Here is a 20,494-nt window from a genome sequence, read left to right on the forward strand (position 1 = left end):
AAATACATAATCTATTTACAATGCTACAATAAAGGCGTTATCATGCGTATCATTTTTTTTTCTTTCTTTTTTTTTTTTGCTTTTAATTAACGTCATATACAAAGGCCCTGTTTTATTGACCTTTTCTCACTCTTCAATCTTTCCTGTGATCATTCACAGGATCGTCGTTCAAAGGAATTGCAGCTATCGATGCACAACACGCAATGTTATAATTTACAGCAGTCGCTTTTTTCACAAAATTCACAGCCAAGTGGAGCTATACAAGCCCGCTAGCTTTCTAGTTAGTCTTACTAATGTCTATCCGCTAGAACACTTTATCGAACGTCTTTGGGATTGCGAGATTATTAAACGAGAGGCACTTTCGGTGATCCTAATAACGGTGGTCCATTATCGGGCATTTGATGTGATCCGAGTTTGTTGCTTTGCGTCGGTACAGGCTGAAGTAATCTAGTGGCAAGAGTGGCCAGTATCAGTAGAGCGACTAGACCGCAAATCGGTACAGCGATTGTGGCAGTCTTGAACCATCCATCTGTCGCTTGACCTCCGTGATTGATCGGCTGCACCGGACTGAGGAAAGGTCGTTGGTCACTCACCAGTACTGTTAACAATAAAAAGTTTTTCGTTACATACCTAGCTGCTTGAAATAAATTATGCAAAACGTTTCATTATTCATAAATTCACACAACCTTCGACTTTCGCCATTGTTTTAAACCACCGGTTCGAGGCTTCGTAAAATTCTCTTCCTCTCTCTCTTTCTACATATATATATATATCTTAACACATATTTATCGAACAAGTGGAAATCATTGAACTCAAGAATTTTTTCAACGTATGAGAAATAAATTTGAATAATCGAGTTAGAAGGAAATGATATTGTGTTATCTCGCACTATCTATACAAAACAAACGGAGCGTGACTTGTATTAGAAAAAAATTCGTTACAAAATAAACGCCGAGACGCGTACGAAAATAGCATTATAGAGAAATGCGAAAGCGCCACTTCTGATGGCATCGCGTCGAGTTAAGTCCACGCAATTTTAATGATCTTGCAATGAGAATATTCATTCAACCTTGAAGAGTCTTGTTGAGCCTGTTTCTCATGGCTGGGCTATCCACGTGGTTACAGAGATCTTGTTCGCAACAGAGGTATCCCGTAGGACATTGCTGTTCTTTGAAGCTCTCATCGAGGCAGCCACTGTAGGCGCTATGTTCTGCTCTTAATAATGATGGATAAAAGCAGCCCCTGCCACGGCACATGTATCCTTGAGGCACACATTCCGGTTGATTGCAATAACACCTCACTTCTCGGACGTATGGCGAGTCTGCGAATGGAAAAAATATTGAGATTAATTAATTTTTGTTATTACGAGAGGAATTCAAATCGAAAGATTTAACAAGATTAAAAAGGACCGGTGAAAAGAATTGCATGCGAGGACATCAAGTTTATAATTTGAGAGAATCACGGCAATGAAACAGGAATACTATTACGAGATCAGCAATATAAATTATCTCCAGCGCTACGCTCGAAATTGTCGGACAGAGGGAGAGAAGTTTGAGGTCAGAGAACATTCTTCTCAACTGGAATAATACCGAAAGTGCGATAAAGCGAACAAGACGTCTTTCGTTTTTCATGCTGTTTTTGATAATAATAGCCTTGATTGATAATAGATGATTCATTCTGATTAATGATGCAATATTACGGTTCGTCTTTACATACGCTAGATTCCCTTGTACTTGTCTCCAACATCTCGGATATAACAAGATTCTATCAACGAATGTATATACTAGTTAAGCGATATACTGCACGTTCTACTAATTGATTACATTTCATCTTTATTTATAAGCTCGTATAGTGGATAAGACAATTCGAGCGATATAATTCCACTATCGTTAAGCGTTTTCACGTTCAAGCATCTTAAGCATAACTGCGTTGATATACTTGGCGGCCTCCCTTAATGAGTACCCGACTGAAAGTCATAAAAGATTATACCCTGGTCGTTGCAACAGCTATACAGAGAGCTTACTTTCGTTTACCTGCCGGCTACCAAGCCCTCCTTCGTTCGTCGATGAGACTTATAATTTTATATAGGCTCGTATAAATATCTTAGTACATACATAATTCGACAAAATGCGAATCGGCATAAGATGTATATCTACGAGTACAGCGTATATCTCGCTAACGTATTTGCCAAACAAATTTCTTAAAATAAATGGTAGAAGGACAACAAATTTTGATAGAGAGTAATGTTTGAGATGTTTTGCTCGAACAGACTACAACCGGGGGGTCTGGAAGAAATCCACGGCGAGAAACAGGCTCGATACAACACTGGGACCGTGCTTGACATAGCGTAAATATACATTACACCGAGAGAGAGTAGAGTTCTCTCCGCGGTGTGTTAATGAGGGCCGTATGAAATAAACAAAGAGACACGGAGCAGTTCGCAGTGACTAACCATCGTACCGCCTGTTTATTATGATAATGCGAAGCCATCTTTATCCGTGACTTTACTCTCGCCCGTTTACTCTTCTCTCAGCCTCTCCCTTCGCGTTTCCTTCGGCCAACGGAATAATTTATTTTGCTGCACAAGCTGCCATGTGGATTTCACTGCAACCAGCTACGGTTTAACGAAATAATTCATTAGCATGATTGAACGTTGCCTCTCGACTATTCTCATGAAACTCTCAAGGCGATATCGCGGCAACCTTCTTCTTGTCTTCTGTCATCGAGAAACAAAGCGACGCAACAGATCGATCGATGCGAAACTTCGATATCACGAAGCGTGTCAGTCAGACCCTTTTGTCGGTGGAACAAAGAACTTTGGTTTTGTAACGATTAGCAGCAGCAAACTTGTTTATTATGGTAATGCGAGACCATCTTTATTCGCGATATTACTTCGTCTATCCCTCGAATCCTCCCTGCGTCATTCCCCGTTAAACGATCCTTTCTCCCTCGACGAAACTTCTTACGTTCCCCTCTTTCTCCGACTTCTTGCTAATAAGCTTGCAACGATGCCCTGCCTCTGTCTGCCGTCTCTCTTTCTCTCCGTTCGTCTTTCTTTTTCGTTTCTCGTCTTTCTCGTTTTCTCCTCTCTCATCGCGCATCTTCATCTCTGTCGCGTCCACGAGGCCCGCCTGATCGGCGAATAAAAAACGTTAAAACAGCCGAGTAACAAAAGAAAGATTAAAGTGGAGAGAATATATGGAGAGAGGCATGCGGCCTCTCGTTGTGTGCACCGTTGCGTTGTTGTGCCGCTGCTCGCTCGGTTGGTCGGCGGCTCTCACGAGCCTTCAGAGCGACAAAGCCACCGGAGACTCGTAAGAGCCGTAAGAGGGTTTCAGGAAAACTTCTCTTCGTAATTCTCCAGATTACGTAAACTTGTTGCGACTAGTTTCGATCAAACGCAAAGAGTCCTCGTTCATCGAAGGGTTCTTCATACGAACGACTCGGCCGTTCGAAACTTTTACGAAGATTCCGTTCTGTGAGTCAATTATAACGTAAGTACTTTTTCTCAAAAAGTATCCTCCGATGATGTAACCTCCTATACGACGTCTATATTTTATCTTACGTTACGGTTCAGTGAGGTAGTTTGAAGTTTCTCCAGAAAGGTATACACGCCTTTCTTTTTTCATCGGAGCCGCGGAACGTGGTTAGGAGGAAACTAGAGAGAACTGTATCTACTCTGTGGAGTAAGGGGAGAAGGGAGGAGAGACAGAAGAAGCTGGAGAGAAGGGCTTCGTGTGCGTTTAAAATAAAAAGGGAAAGAGGGAAGCAGCGGGAGGTCGAGAAGGCCCGGGCAAAAGAGAGATACGGCCGACATGCCTGGAGCCGAAGAAGACCCGTCCGAAAACAAACAGACTGCTTCGCGGGGTCGTTCGTTATGCGTCCATGGCATATTAATTATTTCCCGACGGGCTCTACCCCCTGTCCCCCTCATTCTCTGCCCATGTTGCTCGTATTTCTTTTTTTTACATTTTTTCTTCGGTTGCTAAACGATTACAGGTTCGAGAAGCACGTGAATCGATGTTCTCCTTCGATTTCTTTTACTGCATTATTTTCATAACAATTTCTCGATACGCACACTGCGAGTGTTCAGGCATTTTTTATCAAGTGCGCGAAACATTTGCTCAAATCGGTTGGAACTAACGATTAAAAATGTGAAACACGTGGTCAAAAGCGAAGCATTGCAAAATTCGTTCCACATTCGACAGATTGCCTCGATTTAATGACGTTATAATCCGTAATTTATGTAAATGCGCGCGTGTGTGTTGCGAATTGAATAAAGATCACGGGAGGAAAGGGGAGAAAAAATATACGTTGCGATGCCGCGGGCAAAAAGGTAGACAGGTCTGAAATGCTTGACGAACGTTCTCCTCTGTGTGTTTTGCGCTCGTAAAACTGTCCGATTTCTTCGGGCATGATTGGCGAATTCTTCGTATCCGTATCTTTCGATAAAAGCTTCTAGCGACGCACACTACGGGAGTACGCTTTCGATGATACTTAACCTTTAACATACTGACGTTAGATATGTGTAGTCGGCCGGGACATCGGATATATCTAACGAGATACACGTGCTGGTTACTTGTAACTCTCAGATAAGCTTGTTTATTTGTTAAAACTACAACAACAGGCTCGAGGGTTCATTTCATTTGCTCTTTATCTGGGATTAAATATTCATTTATGTAGACGAATTCCAACTACATCACATCTCACCCTGTTGCTCGTTCGTGTAAAAGTTAGCTAATTAATCGAATACTTTTCGCCAATTAACTCGCGAAATATATATTTCCGATTTCATATTGTATGCGTTGGATGAAACATTTTGAAATTTCATTAGCACCGTAACGGAATTGTTACGATTATACCGGCAAGAGTTTCAAACCAATCTGAAAATCTATACGTATAGAAGTTATAAGATCTTTACTGTAAATCTGTATCGAGTAAAATTTGGCTAACGGCATAAATGGCCACTTTAAACGTACGAAAAGCGTTAAATACGGTCCGCAGTGAATTATGGCTTATCGATGTAATGGACAAAACTCGTGTATGATCGTCGGGTCTCGTTGCGACGCTAATGAATTCTCAAAACGTCTTGTATAATATACACAAAATATGTTCATAAATTTCAACGTACGTAAACGCAATGTTCTTTGAAACTATTTTCTCATTAGGCTTCGTTAGAATTTCACTCGGCAATAAGAAGCTCGCTGGGCAAAGCCCGACCCGATCGACGTGGAATTCAACGAGCAAAAAGATAATCGATACTCGCGTCGATAACGAGTCGCTAAAAGCGCTCTACGAAGGGTTTATCCAAACGACTCGTGCAACATGCCCGAGGATAGAAAGCCGTGCTCGACGGAAACTTGATTTGAACGAGCCCCGTTGTATATGCAATTAGAAGAGCGACGACCCATGTACATACATGCACGGGTTGCGTCGTGGCTGAATGTACACCACCGCCGGGAATGATGAAACTAATGAGTTTCTCTCGGTTCCTTCAAGTGTATCCGTAATGCACGTACATTGCGTAACAACGTCCCTCGTATGCGCGCACATTTATTTAAATCTAGTAGATTTTATTTTGTTGCAGAGGACGTTTAAGAGGAGACGAGCCGCGGCTGCGCTAATGGCATTACTTGGCCAATTACAAGGTGAACCGAATCGTCGATGACTACGAATATTGGATTTTCTAATTAATAGGAACAACGTTGACTTGTTATGTAATGATAATTAGTGGCCGTTGTCGGGTAACGCCGATTAATTATCAGCTCTATTCGTTTCGGTTTAATCACGCCGAGATTTATTTTGCTTCGTTGGTGGTATACTATCGAATACAGGTAATTCGCGATCTCTGTTCAGTCGACGAGGGAAAGGACACACGCGTGACTAATTTCACAAAATTCTCTCATTCTGCTTAGCTAAAATATTCTATCTGCTACTACAAGATTTATCGAGGAAGTTTTATCGTTTTCTTTGTGCGATCATTGTCCTTTTTTTCCGTTCGATTTAATTATAATTTAAAAAATGCTAGATAGGATATTTTTAGCAAGACGGACACGTTAAGATTCGTATTTCGATTTTTGTTTCCTTCTCACCTGATCGCGTGTTACTCTAACGAAAGCGTGACGAGAGAAAGTTTATCGCTGTTCTCAATTGTTCATTCCGGTAACCGCGTTATGAGGTAATTGTTAAACACAGAGTGACTCGGTTATCTTAATTTCTAATTAGTAACGTCCATCGTTCTAAATTGCCGCAATTAGTATTCTACTGGGACATAAAGCGCGTTGGTGGCCAAATGTCACCATAGCAGCGTTGAATTTCACAGGAGCACACCCATGGTTACGAATTCGTGTTGTTTCTGCCATGGCGGAAGAAAGTTATCATTACGCTACGGGATCATTGTCGCTACGGGGAAGAAAAAAAGAACAGACATATCGAGATAACAATCAGGGATTACGATACAGCCAAGATTACAACTCCCGGTGACCGTGTATGGGTTCGCGTGCATGGAAGACGAATGGCTCGCGAGAAAAGGGGTCGTTTCATCGTTTCTCAATCTTGGCAATGGTACACATCGTCTTTTGTGCGTGCCTCATCGGCAGCAGGTCTACCGGGCCTGTCGAAAGAACGATCTTTCACTGCTAACATGGCAAGATGCTACGGAATTCGAAACGATCTCTGCGGCCACCGAACCTATTTAAATCTATCCAAAGCGACATAGAAAATTCCTACAAATGTTCGATAGTCCCGTAGCGACAAACTCTTTGACTTAACATCGGTATAGCATGTAGTTAACGTAAAATTCGAGTACGAAATAGTTGCACAAAAGTCAGCCAGAAGTAAATTCTATAGTAAATGTTCACAATGCTTAACTATACTGGGTTTCTCGAATTTTTGTATCACAATTTCACTGCCAAATTAACAAAGAAAGACACCTTTGGAGTTTCAAGACGTTTATGCATAAATTTGCAATATCGTTAATGCGTCGATTTTCTAAGTCCAATCATCCTGAATTCTTCGTCGTTTTGTTACATCATCGAAGGGTTAAACGATGTCGGGTCGAAAGGATAAAAAATCAGCGTTTCTTCCTCGCGTAAGAATCTCTTTTCCCTTCTACTATGTGCCGTAACACGTGTAACAGTTATTACCTAACTCGCTTCCATCCACGTCTCGACGATAATTCGCTGCAAGGATCGACAGATTGGAGGACACGCGATCCAAGCCAGAAATGGCTGGAACGAGCGGCGGGAGTATTAAGGTAGCGGTGGGAATTATAAACGGTTTTTAAAACGACAAGAAACAAAAGGAAAGAAAGAAGAAAGGTTGGTGAAACGAGTCACGTCCTGCGATCCACCGCGGGACACCTGTTCGTGCCCTGACCGCGAGTGGGCTATGAACCTACGGAGTTATGCGAAAACAAAAAGGTCCTCGAGAACGAAAGGTTCCTCATCGACGCCGAAAGGAGTGGTCACCGAAGAGAAGAAGAAGAGGAAGGAAAGGAGGAGGATGGAGAAAGTAAAGGAAAGAAGGAAGACGAGAACAGAGGGACCGGTCCTCGGAGAGTTCCCCGAAAGATTCGTGAGAACTTTCGTCGAGCTGGCACGCTGTCTTCGTGGTATTCGAATACGCAGGTCGTCGGATCGATCCACAGGAAGAAGGTTAAGAAGCGATCCGCGATGAATGGGATCGGATACTGAACAAATTTGGTACACCTTTTATTGGCTTCCTTCGATATCTCCCATCGGTGGATACCTTTGCAGTAACAGCTGAAACTCTTCCACGATGGTTTCTCAATTATTGGGATTTATAGCGGCATGCGAAAGTATTTGAACATTTGTCATAGAAAATATATATATGTCAGAGATGAAAGGATACCGGAGCCTTTCCTCTGGAACTTCGGGAAAATCCATAAAATTGTAATTAAAGTCTACAGCTGTAATTAAACAATTTGCCGTCATTCTACCCAATTGTACTTATTTGCGATTTGTGACAATAAGCTTGGGCTCAAGGCGACAATCAATCGCCGAACGTAGCCGCGGCCAACAGGGCGGGCGCTTCGTCTAACAAAGGTGTGGAGTGGTAGTATGGCCCTCATTAAAAGAAATACCCCCAGAGGTACTCGACAGTAAACATTTCAACGGTTCCTTCGGGCAAAATGATTACAAGATGTCGATGCACCTACACGGCACAAGTTTAGCTAGCCTGAGGACCCGCTATAAACCTTAGGATTTTGTTAATTAAGTTTCTTTAAACGGACAAGTAGTCTTTGTCCCAAATTTCTGAACGAAGGCTATCCTCGACGAATCCGATGATCTCGTGTCATTCTCTCGTGAGGTCGTATTAGCGAGTGACTTAGTGTCTGTAAGCTCGGTGGATATTCCACGTTTTAACATAGAGTCCGACTTAGATTTTGTGAGCATGTACATCTATCATCCCATTGACCGCGGATTCGTTATCGAACCTAAGACCATTATCACTAGTGTCGCGAGTGTCTAATCGCCGCGGTTGATTGTCAAGTCTGTAGTATCCATACTGGTGTTAATAAACCATACCTTGGTTGTACCATAACGATGGCTAAGTCCAATGAAGATTTATCAAACATATTCTTTTTACATATTATACATAAAACATATTATACATATTCTTTTTTCGTGTCTTATATAAAACATTTAACGAGACACGACTGTCATGCTTATTTTGAAAAAATTTGAAATCAATCTGAAATTGCATATAGATATAAGAGCTATAAGGCCTTTACTGTAAATTATTACTATAAAACGCTAAAAAATTAATGTTCAGGATAAATTGATCACCATGGTTGGGTCTTAGTGAAGTTGGGTATCAGTGAAGTTTTAAAATGTTTCGTATAACACACACAAATGGTTTTTATAGGTGTTCGAATACTGTGGTTAGTCGCTGTATGTTTGATAGGAATTTTCGAATTGGTATTTGAAATAAAACAATATGAAAGATTTTCATGAAGCTATGCTTCAATACAGACGACAGATATGCTAATCGTTGAGATTAGTAGCGATTAGTAGAAAGCATCTAATTGGGTCGTTAAGTTAAAGTATATGGATGTTTCTTTCACGGAGATTTTAACTATGAGAATACTGGCGGGATCAGGACAGTGGACAACCGATAAAAGCTGTAACTAATGGTACCCATTAAACGGGGCCGGGTACCGCACCAAATTTAGTTGACTCTTCATTGACTTGCAACGAAAGACGGCCCCGTGTTTCTCTCCAGGAGGTCTACGATAGGTTTTATTGCAGCTGCGTGGATATTTTGACCACGCTGAATGGTCCTGGATCATCAAGGTACGCGCATGCCATGGCAGCGTTATATATAATCTCAAAAGACAACTGTGCATCCGTTTAATGGGTTTGAACTTCTCCTTTTTTCCTTTTTAAGAAGGATGACTGGCCAAGAACAAGGTACCGATTAAACTTTTTCTCCTCTCGAGGAGATTTCACGTTGTGTGTGTGTGTGTGTGTGTGTGTGTGTGTGTGAGAGAGAGAGAGAGAGAGAGAAAAGAACAAAGATATCCTTAGCAGTTTTTTATGTCCGATATTAAGAATGAAATTAATTTTCTTACCAAGCAACTTTGCGTCTCGGGTCTGATTGGAACGCTGTCTCGGTTAATGATCTTGAAATATTTTTCGTAGATGCACAAACAAATTAAAACCACAATGCTGTACAGAACATATTTCGTCGAGTACAGAGTACAAGAGTATTACAAGGTTACGCGAAACAGCCATATAATACAATGGGGAGTAACGGGGTGAAGCAATTTCTGTGGGCAGGGGCAACGATGCAAAGCGGTTCGCCGAATGCACGACAAGTGCACCCGCATAATAGGCCGGTTCTTCTCCCTTCCTCTTTTCTCAGGCGGACGACTGGTCAGGAACCCGGAGCTCAATAAAACTTTTGCTTTTCGTGGTGTTGAGAAGTCCTTCGCTTCCTACCATGGAGATGCGAGCCGGGACCGGATTCCGCGTCGAATGGAAGAAAGGGCTGCTTAAGTTCTTTATCGACGGTGACACGAGCCAAATCAATTTCACGAGTGTCCGCTTTCTCAGGTGTCGTAATCTTCTTCGACGAAACTTTACGTCTCTTTGAAAGTCGAGAAGTTTCCCTGCCTTTCTTTCGTCGACCAGATCAGACCGGTATTAGGTCAGAACAATTTAAGAGACAAGCGGAACGATAAAAATGTTATTTTTTCAATTCTCAGTCGCTATCCCGATATAACCAGATGATTTTTGAAGATAGTAAAGGAAATGCGAGTTACACGAGGTTTACGTCTTTGTTTTGAAGCTGTTTGGACGATTTCCTAAAACTTTCATAAACCTCGATCGATGTTGGCTCTCGTAAAAATCTACGAAGATTATTTTTTGGCAGACGAGAAAAATTGTTAGGACCTTTGTATGCAATAAGTTTGGTATAGGATGATTGGCAACGAATGATTGGAATGTACGATATAAGCAATTGATCGTCGTCGATCGATATCTGTACAGGCGTAGTCGTAGTAAAACTGACAGTCACGCGTATCGTGTACAAGTAATTATCATCATTTTATTAAAGGTGTAAATATAATCGCGAATATACATAACAAATCGTTCCATTTCGGTGTACATTGTGGATCTGTTGGTCGATTAGGAGACAAGTGTACAAGAAAATTAAATTACCACGAAGGTAACTCTACCGTGGACGCGAGACTTTAAATCACCATGTAAATCGACGATACGATCTTCGGACATGGAAGTGCCCCTCTGTACGTGCAGATCGGTTTGAGTCAATTAAATAAGACGAAGCTTTACTTGGTCGTTTCGTTAGCTGGCTCGCCATCGGCGGTACTAATTTCACCGATTGTATCACGAACGCGAACGAAGAAATTTATGGGGCCTAATGGGCCGAATAAAGATTCGTAAATCGAATAGAAGTAATAAAGTCAAATTGAATTCGCAGCAGACTATCGACTAACCGAGACACGAAATTCGCGCAGAGACTTGTAACGTTTGAGGCGAAGACAAAGGGCCGGTAAGTCTCGATACAAATAAAAACTGTATTTCCGTGAACTTTCTATGCTGAAATTATACAGAAGAGGTATAAACCGTCCGAGATCTCTGATCGAAGCATCCAGCCGCAGGCAGTTCTCTTGTAACGGATACGTGGGTCAAAAAATTGTCCCCGGCCAAGGGTATCTCCGGCTTTCGGCTAATTTTCGTTTCACAAAGGGTATGTACGAAGCTGGTATTTGCGTTGGGACCTGTAACTATCATCCCCGGAGTACCTGGCCATTAAAGAAGAGGGCAAGGCAACGCAGCGAACCAAGCAAAGGACGGGGTGGCAATTAGCAAGAACAATAGGGACCTGGAGGCCCTTATTTCTGGGAAGTAGGAGGAGGGTCCCTCTGGGTCCTGCCATTCCAGAGGCCAGGTATATGTATTTTAGACTATAACCCACTGTCTTGTCATGAGCTCGTGTGCGTGCTGGTCTACGCAAGCCTTGGTATTTCGGCGCTAGAAGGCAGGTTCTTGATGTTTTCGAGAGAGGCAAACCAGTGATTAGCCCTACTTAACTCGACTGCGTGGACGCGGTGCGGGCATCGTCAAGTAAAAGGCATCCTCATCAATTACATGCAATTGCCAAATTGCTCCAAATTACATGCGTGGATCGCGGACCTTTTATGATAATACTTGCTCGTTTTGTTTCGCCGGGTACAAGAACCACCTTTAATTATCGCTGCTCCGGCGCTCCCCTTTCGAATAACGCAAACGTAATCCGATAAAACGAAACGAGTCCTTTGGATTTCTAGTATTTTTTCCATACCCAACGTTCTCACGTAAAGAGCGCTGTTACCCTTCTAATTTTTCACTCTTGGCCCTCGAGATTCTTCATATTCTCCTTCCAAGACGGAAATCAACGCGCGATATCTCGAAAAATGAAGAAACGCTGGCTAAATCGTTTTAATCGAGAAAAGTAGAATAGTTATGCAGAGAATCACTTTGAAGAGAGATCTTGGAGTGGAACGAAGAACAGAAAGAGTAGAAGTATCGTTTACAATGTTGCTCGTTAAAAATTTGTTCGTGCGCCGTAAAGGAAATTGTGCCATTTTCGCGTTACGACGCTGCAGAATACCGATGCTCCGAATCGAAATTTTATAGCGTGCCATTGGGTGTTGGATAAAAGTACACTCTCACGATAGCTTGTCACGCCCCTTTGGAATAATGTCCTCTTATGTTTTTCTTCCTCGTTCGTTCGTTCGTTCGTTCGTTCGCTCGTGCGTACGGCTGAAGTGCAATTGAACAGCGCTGACTACATATAACGATGGTTCTTTAAGTGCGTTGGCTGAGTAAATAGCACGGATCGCTAGTAGAAATTGGCTTGCGTGTCGATACAGCAGTCGTTGATTAATCGTAATCAAACTATGCACCGAGCTATATTATATAAAACACAAATTCGTTGAACATCGATAGTTCAACAAAATAACGTCGAAGGCACCTGTTATCAAAGAACTCGAAACATGCTATACATGGAACACATCGCGTTATTAAATGTCGCTTTACGCTGCACTAAAACTCGAATCGCATGTAAATTCGTCAAAATATCGTACGTTTAACAAGTAATTTCTGCGCCATTCCATATATTTATTTTTTCAACGATTATTTTGTTTCATTGATCCAGATTTGCAAGTTTCGTTTGCGAGCTGTTATAATCTTTTCGTTTATAAGTTTCTATAAAACGATTTATACATTTCTATTTTTTATTCGTTTCGATAAAATTTATTAGACAATTAAACGACTAGAACAGCCATTGATTGCTTAAAACAGAAACATTTCTAATGAAAAAAAAATGCAATTTCAAGGAGTAGAATAGGCCAGGTCGTTGAAAAAAGTTTTTCGTTGGTAGTTGTGATCACCCAAGTAGCCGGACGTTTTATCCTGATCGCTCAAGTATCCAATGATTTACTAGAAGAACAAAGAGTCCGTGGGCCACCCCGAAGGAAGTGCAGTTCAATCGTTCGGAACAGGTCTTCCTCTTCGCAAGCCAGGAGGAAGTGAAACCTTCAACGTTCCAACAAGCGCACCTCGTCTGGTGAGCGAGCGTCTACAATTACGTTAACATAATCCGTAGGTGAAAAAAGTCGATTAGAGTAACGTCACATAAAAAATCCCGAGGAATGTGGTAGCCGAGCTTTTAACAGGTTTTTACGTCCCCTAAGGACGCACTAATAATTACGTGGAACGCATCTCCTTATTTGTCCCATCGGTTAATTACACCTGCATTCAAGTCTAATAACCAGGTTTTACATCGGTATTTACGTGTCGGTGTTTATAGTAGTATAACAACACGCGTCGTTGCGTTCCTCTTACGATTACAGCCAATGATCAGAGAACCGTATCGCGAGATCTCGGCCGAGTGGCGATCAATCGGAACAATCGGGAAACGTTGCGAGAACACGAGCAAATTGCTATTTGCACATACGTCTAATTGCATCGGTAGCCCGTAAACACATGGTTTAAGGTGTGTATCACCTATACATCTACAAAGTAAACCGCAACACAAGGTTGATTTAGTTGTAATAAGAGGTTTCTCGAGGTATCGCTCTTCGAAGGGCAACAGTGCCTTGTTTGGATATCTTGCGATGTAAAATGAGCTTTGGAAATCGAAATAGTATTTTTCTGTATAAGTAAAAAAGAACGTCGGAACGAATAAGGAACCGCGACCCAAAGGTACATTACCTACCGCGTTAATCGTTAGCAAGCAGAAAAGAAAGCAACGACGACGGTTCGCCTATCGTCATAACTCTACGTTCTCGTACGCGGTTTCCTAGCTTTCCGTCCTTCGAGCAATTTGTTTCACATGGCACGTATGTTAGGTGCTCACGTGCGTGTACGCGGTTCAGGGAGAGTCGACGGGGACTTTTCAATGGTTTTCTTTCCTTTTTTAATCTTTCGCCTCGGTTGTTACACGCCACGTCTTGATGAATACACGACGAGCAGTGTTTCCATGAAACGCATGGAATCCTGAACATCGCGAGGAAGAGGGCGGAAAATCTCGTTTGAAAGCGCACGATATAAAGAGCCGCAGAGCAGTCATTGAAGTTGTTAGACAACGTGTTGCCGATGAACGTAACACGATCGAGATATGTATCGAGCATAAAAGACTTTCCTCTTTATCCCATCCACGACTATTTTTACTTATGTAATTCCGCCTTTTAATTATCATAGCGAGAACGAGTATCATGTTTTCTTTCCACCAGTTTTCTTCGTATATTTCCTTTTACGGCTTTCGTTACGCGTCAGAAACGTTCGCCTGTTGGATTCGTAATCGTAAGAAGCGTGCAAAAATTCAGTTGCAACAAGTCGCGTGACAACTGGCGCGTGCGTGCGCTCTCCTTTGCTCCATTCGTGCGAGTCCATTTTTGCGAGTAGCACGCAATGTCTTCTTCTTCTTCTGTATTCAAAGAATGATAAGACACCGAGAGAGATTGGCCAGTTTCAATGTAGGAGTAATCGCCAAGAAGGTAACGAGGTTGAGAATTAACATTCCATTGACACGAAAATGGCAACGATCGATAAATTCGTGCCTGCGTTAAATCACGATGTACAATTGGGTGACTGAGTGGAAGTAGATTTGTATTACCACCTGTGCATACAGGTAGATTCGAGGAGGCAAGTATTTATAGAGATGTCTCCTTGGAATCGTTGACATTGATTCTGCAAATCTGTCACGGCGTCCGCTATATATAGAGGCTCATTGTAATTACAGCGGAGTAGGAATACGCTATTAAGCATAGTTAATGCGTAGAGCGCTCGTTGGCTGCTATGTAGAAACGATCTTCAATGTTATTTAACAGTCGAGCAGCGCGATAATTGCCCGATCGTACGCCGATTATTGCCTGGAGTATGCAAACGACGACGATTTACATTTTTGTGCAAGATTGCACCGACTATTATCGATGATATTCGGTAAATTTATTTCTGCCCGAAACTCGTACGCCATTACGCTTTAAAAGGAATAGCTTAATTATACGTTGGAAAAACGACGACGAATGCATTATGAAAAGTTGTTGAGACGAGGCTATCAAAAGTTTTGCGAAGCCGGCCATTCTCTGTAATTTCTGTAATTGCTAAAGCAAGCTGCTTGCTTAATTTGAATAATTATCCGGTAAAGCGGAACCTACGTGTTCCGATCGTATCTACATGTCCGCTTGAGTGAACGGCTGCCATTTTTTCCTATTATTATCGGCGCCCGAACAAATGCATTAATTAAGTAGCAAAGATGGTGCCCTTTCGATACCACGGGCATAATTGCTTCGGTTTTTGCTACCTTTTAAGACGAAATAAAGGTCCCATTAATAATGCGGCTTCGCCTGCTGCGCGTTAAACGAAGCGATTTATGAATAAATTACAATAACTACGTTAATTATACGTTAATTAATATTAGGTACCATATCTTAATTGGATAGCGTAATAAAATTCCTATAACGCTAACTATATCATTTAAATGTAATCCCTGTAGGCGATATGAGTCATCTATCTGAGCGAAATTTCGCTCGTGAATTTCTCTGGTTGATTTTAATCTTTTCTTTCTTTCAACAACCTTCTATTCGACTTATTAATTGATTACATATCGATTGAAATTAGAATGAATTAATATATCGATTATATACGATATGGTAGAAGCTTCGACGAGTATCCCAAAATTTGGCCGGATCTTTTGAAAGTCTAGAATACAGTAAGAAAATTAGTCGTATACTTAAACGACTCAATGACTACGTACGAAAGGTAAGGAGATACGCTCGTCCATACGGAGATTTCAATTAGAAGACGGATTAGATTAGAAGACGGAAAGAAAAATGGCTGTGAGGCTGAGTTATGATTTCTGAATGAAATTGCATGGACGAAAGTATGAAAATTTAATCGAAACTTTGATGAATGGATATTATTATATCATTTATGTGAACGAAGTTCATTGAGAAGTAATTTTTATAAAACCAAGCCGAGCGTATTAATGATGTAACGTGATCGACATACATGATTGAAAGAATGTTCACCAGTGGTATAGTACGTATAACGTGCAAGGGAATTGTAGCCACGAGCGACGTGTCCTCCATCGAGCGTAATTTGGCAGCAAATAACTCGAGAAAAGGAAATAGCAATCGTGCGTGTAAGATAAAAAAAAAAAATATATCCCGCATAACCACATTCTGTGTGCAGCGATAAAAATGCATCCAAGACTTGTTTAACGTTTTTACGCGTCGCGTGTTTAGTGTCTAATATATTTCATAGAGGAATTGCGACAGCTTTATGCTTTTAATATCGGTTGATCGACAAAGAGAAGATAACCATCTGCTGTAATTAACCTTTTCACGTCCGATATTGCGTTTATAGAATATTATACTTTAGTGAGTTACTAATACACTAATAGACGGATGTTTATGCAATTTCGTATTTCTATCGATCGGAGATTTGTTTCATCTATTAAATATTTTAACGATGTTTTAGACATTTTTTTACATACTTTCTACGCTGCACATTCTGTGTATTTTTCTACTTTCGAGCTTACCACGAACGCATAAGCATTCGAAAGGTCACAGGTGACGAACATAACGTCACGTTTGTCGTAATGTCGTGAAAACTCACCGGTAAAGAATCATCGCCAGAAATCTTACTATTCGATGAATTTCTACTCAAACTTGAGAACACTCGGAGGTATCGATTTCGATTAATTAGGTTTGCGGAAATTGAGCGTTTCTAGAGTTTGTCGATTCACTGACGATCCACGCGTTCGTTTCGAACGCGGTCACGAACGACGACAAGCGGCAAGAAGTCTTGTGCCGAAGGAGGAAGGTTGCAACTAAGCTAATTGATCAAGACTGAGCGTGCCGTTAATGGCGATCTGTACGAGTGTCGGAAACACGTGATTTTGATGCTTGAAATGACCCGAGGCAAAGTGAGAGATTTCGATCCGTCTTCAACGCGTGACATTATCCAAGGATGGAAATAACTGGTTCGCTTATGGTAAATGTTAATTCCAGTTCCTCGAACGAGTTACTCTCGTTGAATTCCGTTCCCTTTGTGTAGGTACCACCGATGGAATGTGCAAAATAGAGATATCTTAGATGTATGTGTGACAAATGCATCGCGCAAATATTTACACAGCGATAGGATAGCATAGCGGTTAACACTTACGTTCATTGCTAATATTAAAACGAAAAATAGATAATTACGTTATTTACCGTGACTCAGTCATTTGAATAATTTGCGTTATCTCGACAAACGATACTTGCAGCCGTCCGCTCGAAACAAAACGCTTTATCGACTCTGTCTGGATAACGCAAGCTATTTACCGATTGCACGATTAATGGACACGCTCCTGGTTTTAGGTAATTAGTTAACCTTCGAGCGATGGCTGGTACCGTAATCACTCAAGTCGTTCTTCGTCATACGAACCTATGCTCATCATACTACCCACATGAAGGTGCCATTTTATACGAAGAAAAACAGGATATTTTTGTCGATTTATTTATTTCAACGTCGCTTCTTAATTAAACGGGTGAATTTTAATGTATGACACAATTATTATAATTTACCTAATATATTAGCGCGAAATAATTTCAGTCAATTTTTGCCACGTATTCTGCATCGTAATCGTACATAAACGTAAAATTCTGGTCGACTAACCGTTCCCTCGGTAATTTAGATCAATTGCAAAATTTTATACGACGACGGTAGGTGCCCTACTTTTGAATAGCAACGTGCTCTTAGGTCGACGAAGTTTTATGGTGAAAAGGCGTCTGCTCAGCTGTGAAGTAATACGAGACTGATTGAGAACGTACTAAATCGAGCAACTTTGCCGTAAAAAGTAGAAGATGTAACTTCTCGTGTTTTCCTTTATGATCTCCGTGTAACGTGGACGTTCAGGCATTGAGATTTCCTGTTACCTATGCGATACGCTTGTATTATCGCATTTGCATCGCAGAGAATAACCCACTTGAAACCTGTGACAACGGTGAAAGATAAATTGCCCCGTCGTTATTCGCGTAGCAAACATTCCTCCGAAAGTTTCACGATTATTAGACACGTGAAAGCCGAAGGAAAAAGCAGCGAACGCAGTTGGTCGCAGAAACGGCTAAGCCCGTTCATTTGAATTCGATGCATCTTCGGTTGCAGTGGACGCATGCATGCCGCATGCGTGCGTGCCTGCACGCGGTATCATGGCGCATACGAAGCACCGAATTAACATAACGCGCGCGACTCAGCCTCGAACTCTCGCGCGGGTCCGCCCGACAGCCGTCTATTCGAATGCCACGAATATACATAGTTCCCCACCTCTGATTGATAGCCGATAGTAAATAGGGAACGAAATGGTCGCGGCCATATGCGGGCCGCGTGACAAACGCATAAACTCGGCTGTGCGTATCGCGTATGTTCGTAGTCTACGTACGATATATTATTCGACGATGAACGCCGCCTTGCATTTTCGATCGTTTGATACGAAGATTATATGGCTCTTTAGGCGCCACCGACTCGAGGAATTCTTTTGTGCGCGACGCGTCTCGTCAACAAATCAAATTCCGAAATACTCTCGCGGAATATCAAGCGTTTTCAATGCGAGTTCATGGCAAAAGTATCGAGCGGTATTGGCCGATACGGGGAATGCACGGGGAAAGGAAAAGTGTCGGGCAAATGGGGTCGATGGTGTTTCCAGAAGATTGAAAGCTTCCGGGACACACTGTCCGTACCGAAGCATAATCGAATCGGTGTTACATCATCGAACGGATCGATATTTGCACACAGGTATCTTGAAATCGAACGAGAGATAGAAAAATGAAAGATTTGATTGAATGTAAGTATCGCCCGAGGCTTGGCTGTACCGTGCCGTGAATCGTGGTACAGACAGTGACTCGAGGCGCAATATGTCTTGCATTTATGATGAGAAGAACGGAGAATTATAGCTGTTTGGCGCCACCGATAGGAAAAAGAAGAAAAATATTCATTACCAATCCAGGTCTAGTGACGTGCGAGAGGTTTAACCACGCCTGATGCACGTCTCACGATAAAATATTATACTATAGATAGCGATCATTCGCAATGACTATATATATTTGTTTTTTGATTTCCTTCTTTTCCTTCCTCGGACGCATAAATTACGATTGATTTCAATTGCAAACTTCTGCCGGCTTATTGCAATAACACAGCATCGTGTGAATTTCCGAGCGCAGTAATGCACGCTGCGTATCGTTTGACGCATATTTATCGCACGCATGTGCATCGGACAACGGATGGTAAGGGTGCACTGGTACCATTGTTGAATTACAACAAGTTCGATAGGACGGGACACGCGTTTCAAACAGTCGAGTTATATCTGTCCCTCGGCTGCTACTTTTTTCCCGATGCCCACGCATATCCGTTGGCTTCCTCAAACGAAATTAATTAGAAAACAGTTTCACACTTGAAGATGACATTTGAGATGATCATGATGTATGTATGAATGAACATTTTAATCAACAAATTTTACAAACTATTTGATTTTTCCATCGTATCTCTTCCATTCTGCGAGACATTTCAAAAGTATCAACGACAAATTATCAACGTTTACAAAAATAGAGAAAAATTGATCTTGTCACGCTTGTATCTCGTGCGATCTTCATTTTCGATATTTCAAATTGCTCTTTTTAACTTAATAAGAAAAATTAAGGCGCCATTATCCATTCAACGTCTCGAACACATTTGTCCACGTGTGTGGTCGTACGTGCAAGTCTCGACAGCTTGAAGAATGAGCTAAATTCTCAGACAGCAAACATCGTCTCCGTAACGAGCGCCATTTTTGCATATTATGTATTCGTGGCTAACGAGGTCAAGTTCGAGGAGGTAAAATAACCAGAGGGAGAGAGACAGATAGAGAGAGAGAGAGAGAAAGAGAGAAGTATTCTTCGCGTGTGTCGGATTGAAGTAGCTCGATAGGAATATATTCGCGGTATCAAGAAACTTTGAACGGAAATTCTATGTTGCCTCTCGTGTGCTACGCAACGAAAGTCATTAAAGTCATTAAAGTATCCACTTGGAATCGAGCGTGGCAGACAGTGGACAATGATTGCGAACCATCCGGTGAAAGTACGACCATTACCTCGCGGCGTAACTGATCCAACGTGATTACTTTGATTAATGTCCCTCTACATTTAATTAATAACGGAAGAGTCGAACAACAGGAGAAAAAACGAGCGGGTGAATGAATTATCGTGCACGCTCGCCAGTAATTTACTGTCTTGCGAATAAACTTTCTCCTTCCCGTTGACATTTCTTAAATTTATGGAGGTGGTACAGCGGGGGCGGCGATTCCAATTAATCGATCGTTATTTCTTAGTAAATCGATGTTAATTACTCGCTGTTCGCGCCTGTCGATCATCGACTTGGCTATCTTTTCGTTCTTTTTTCTTTTTTTTTTCTTCTCTTCTTCATTGCCGATTTCGACGATTTCACGAGTC

At 41.7% G+C, this 20,494-nt stretch overlaps 1 protein-coding gene across 1 annotated transcript in view; it reads right to left on the minus strand.

The window, feature by feature from the left end:
• Positions 1-79: 79 nt before the first annotated feature.
• Positions 80-20,494, minus strand: part of LOC100749316 (BMP and activin membrane-bound inhibitor homolog) — a 26,877-nt gene continuing 6,462 nt past the window's right edge. The window contains exons 2-3 of the mRNA XM_003487598.4: positions 1,070-1,321; positions 80-598 (exon numbers count right to left, since the gene is read on the minus strand). Of these exons, the coding sequence (XP_003487646.1) occupies positions 345-598; positions 1,070-1,321 (506 nt within the window). The 3' untranslated portion in view covers positions 80-344. The remainder of the gene's footprint in view (positions 599-1,069; positions 1,322-20,494) is intronic.

The sequence above is a fragment of the Bombus impatiens genome, unplaced genomic scaffold (genome assembly GCF_000188095.3).
Source record: "Bombus impatiens unplaced genomic scaffold, BIMP_2.2 scf_0166, whole genome shotgun sequence".
Lineage (NCBI taxonomy): Eukaryota > Metazoa > Arthropoda > Insecta > Hymenoptera > Apidae > Bombus > Bombus impatiens.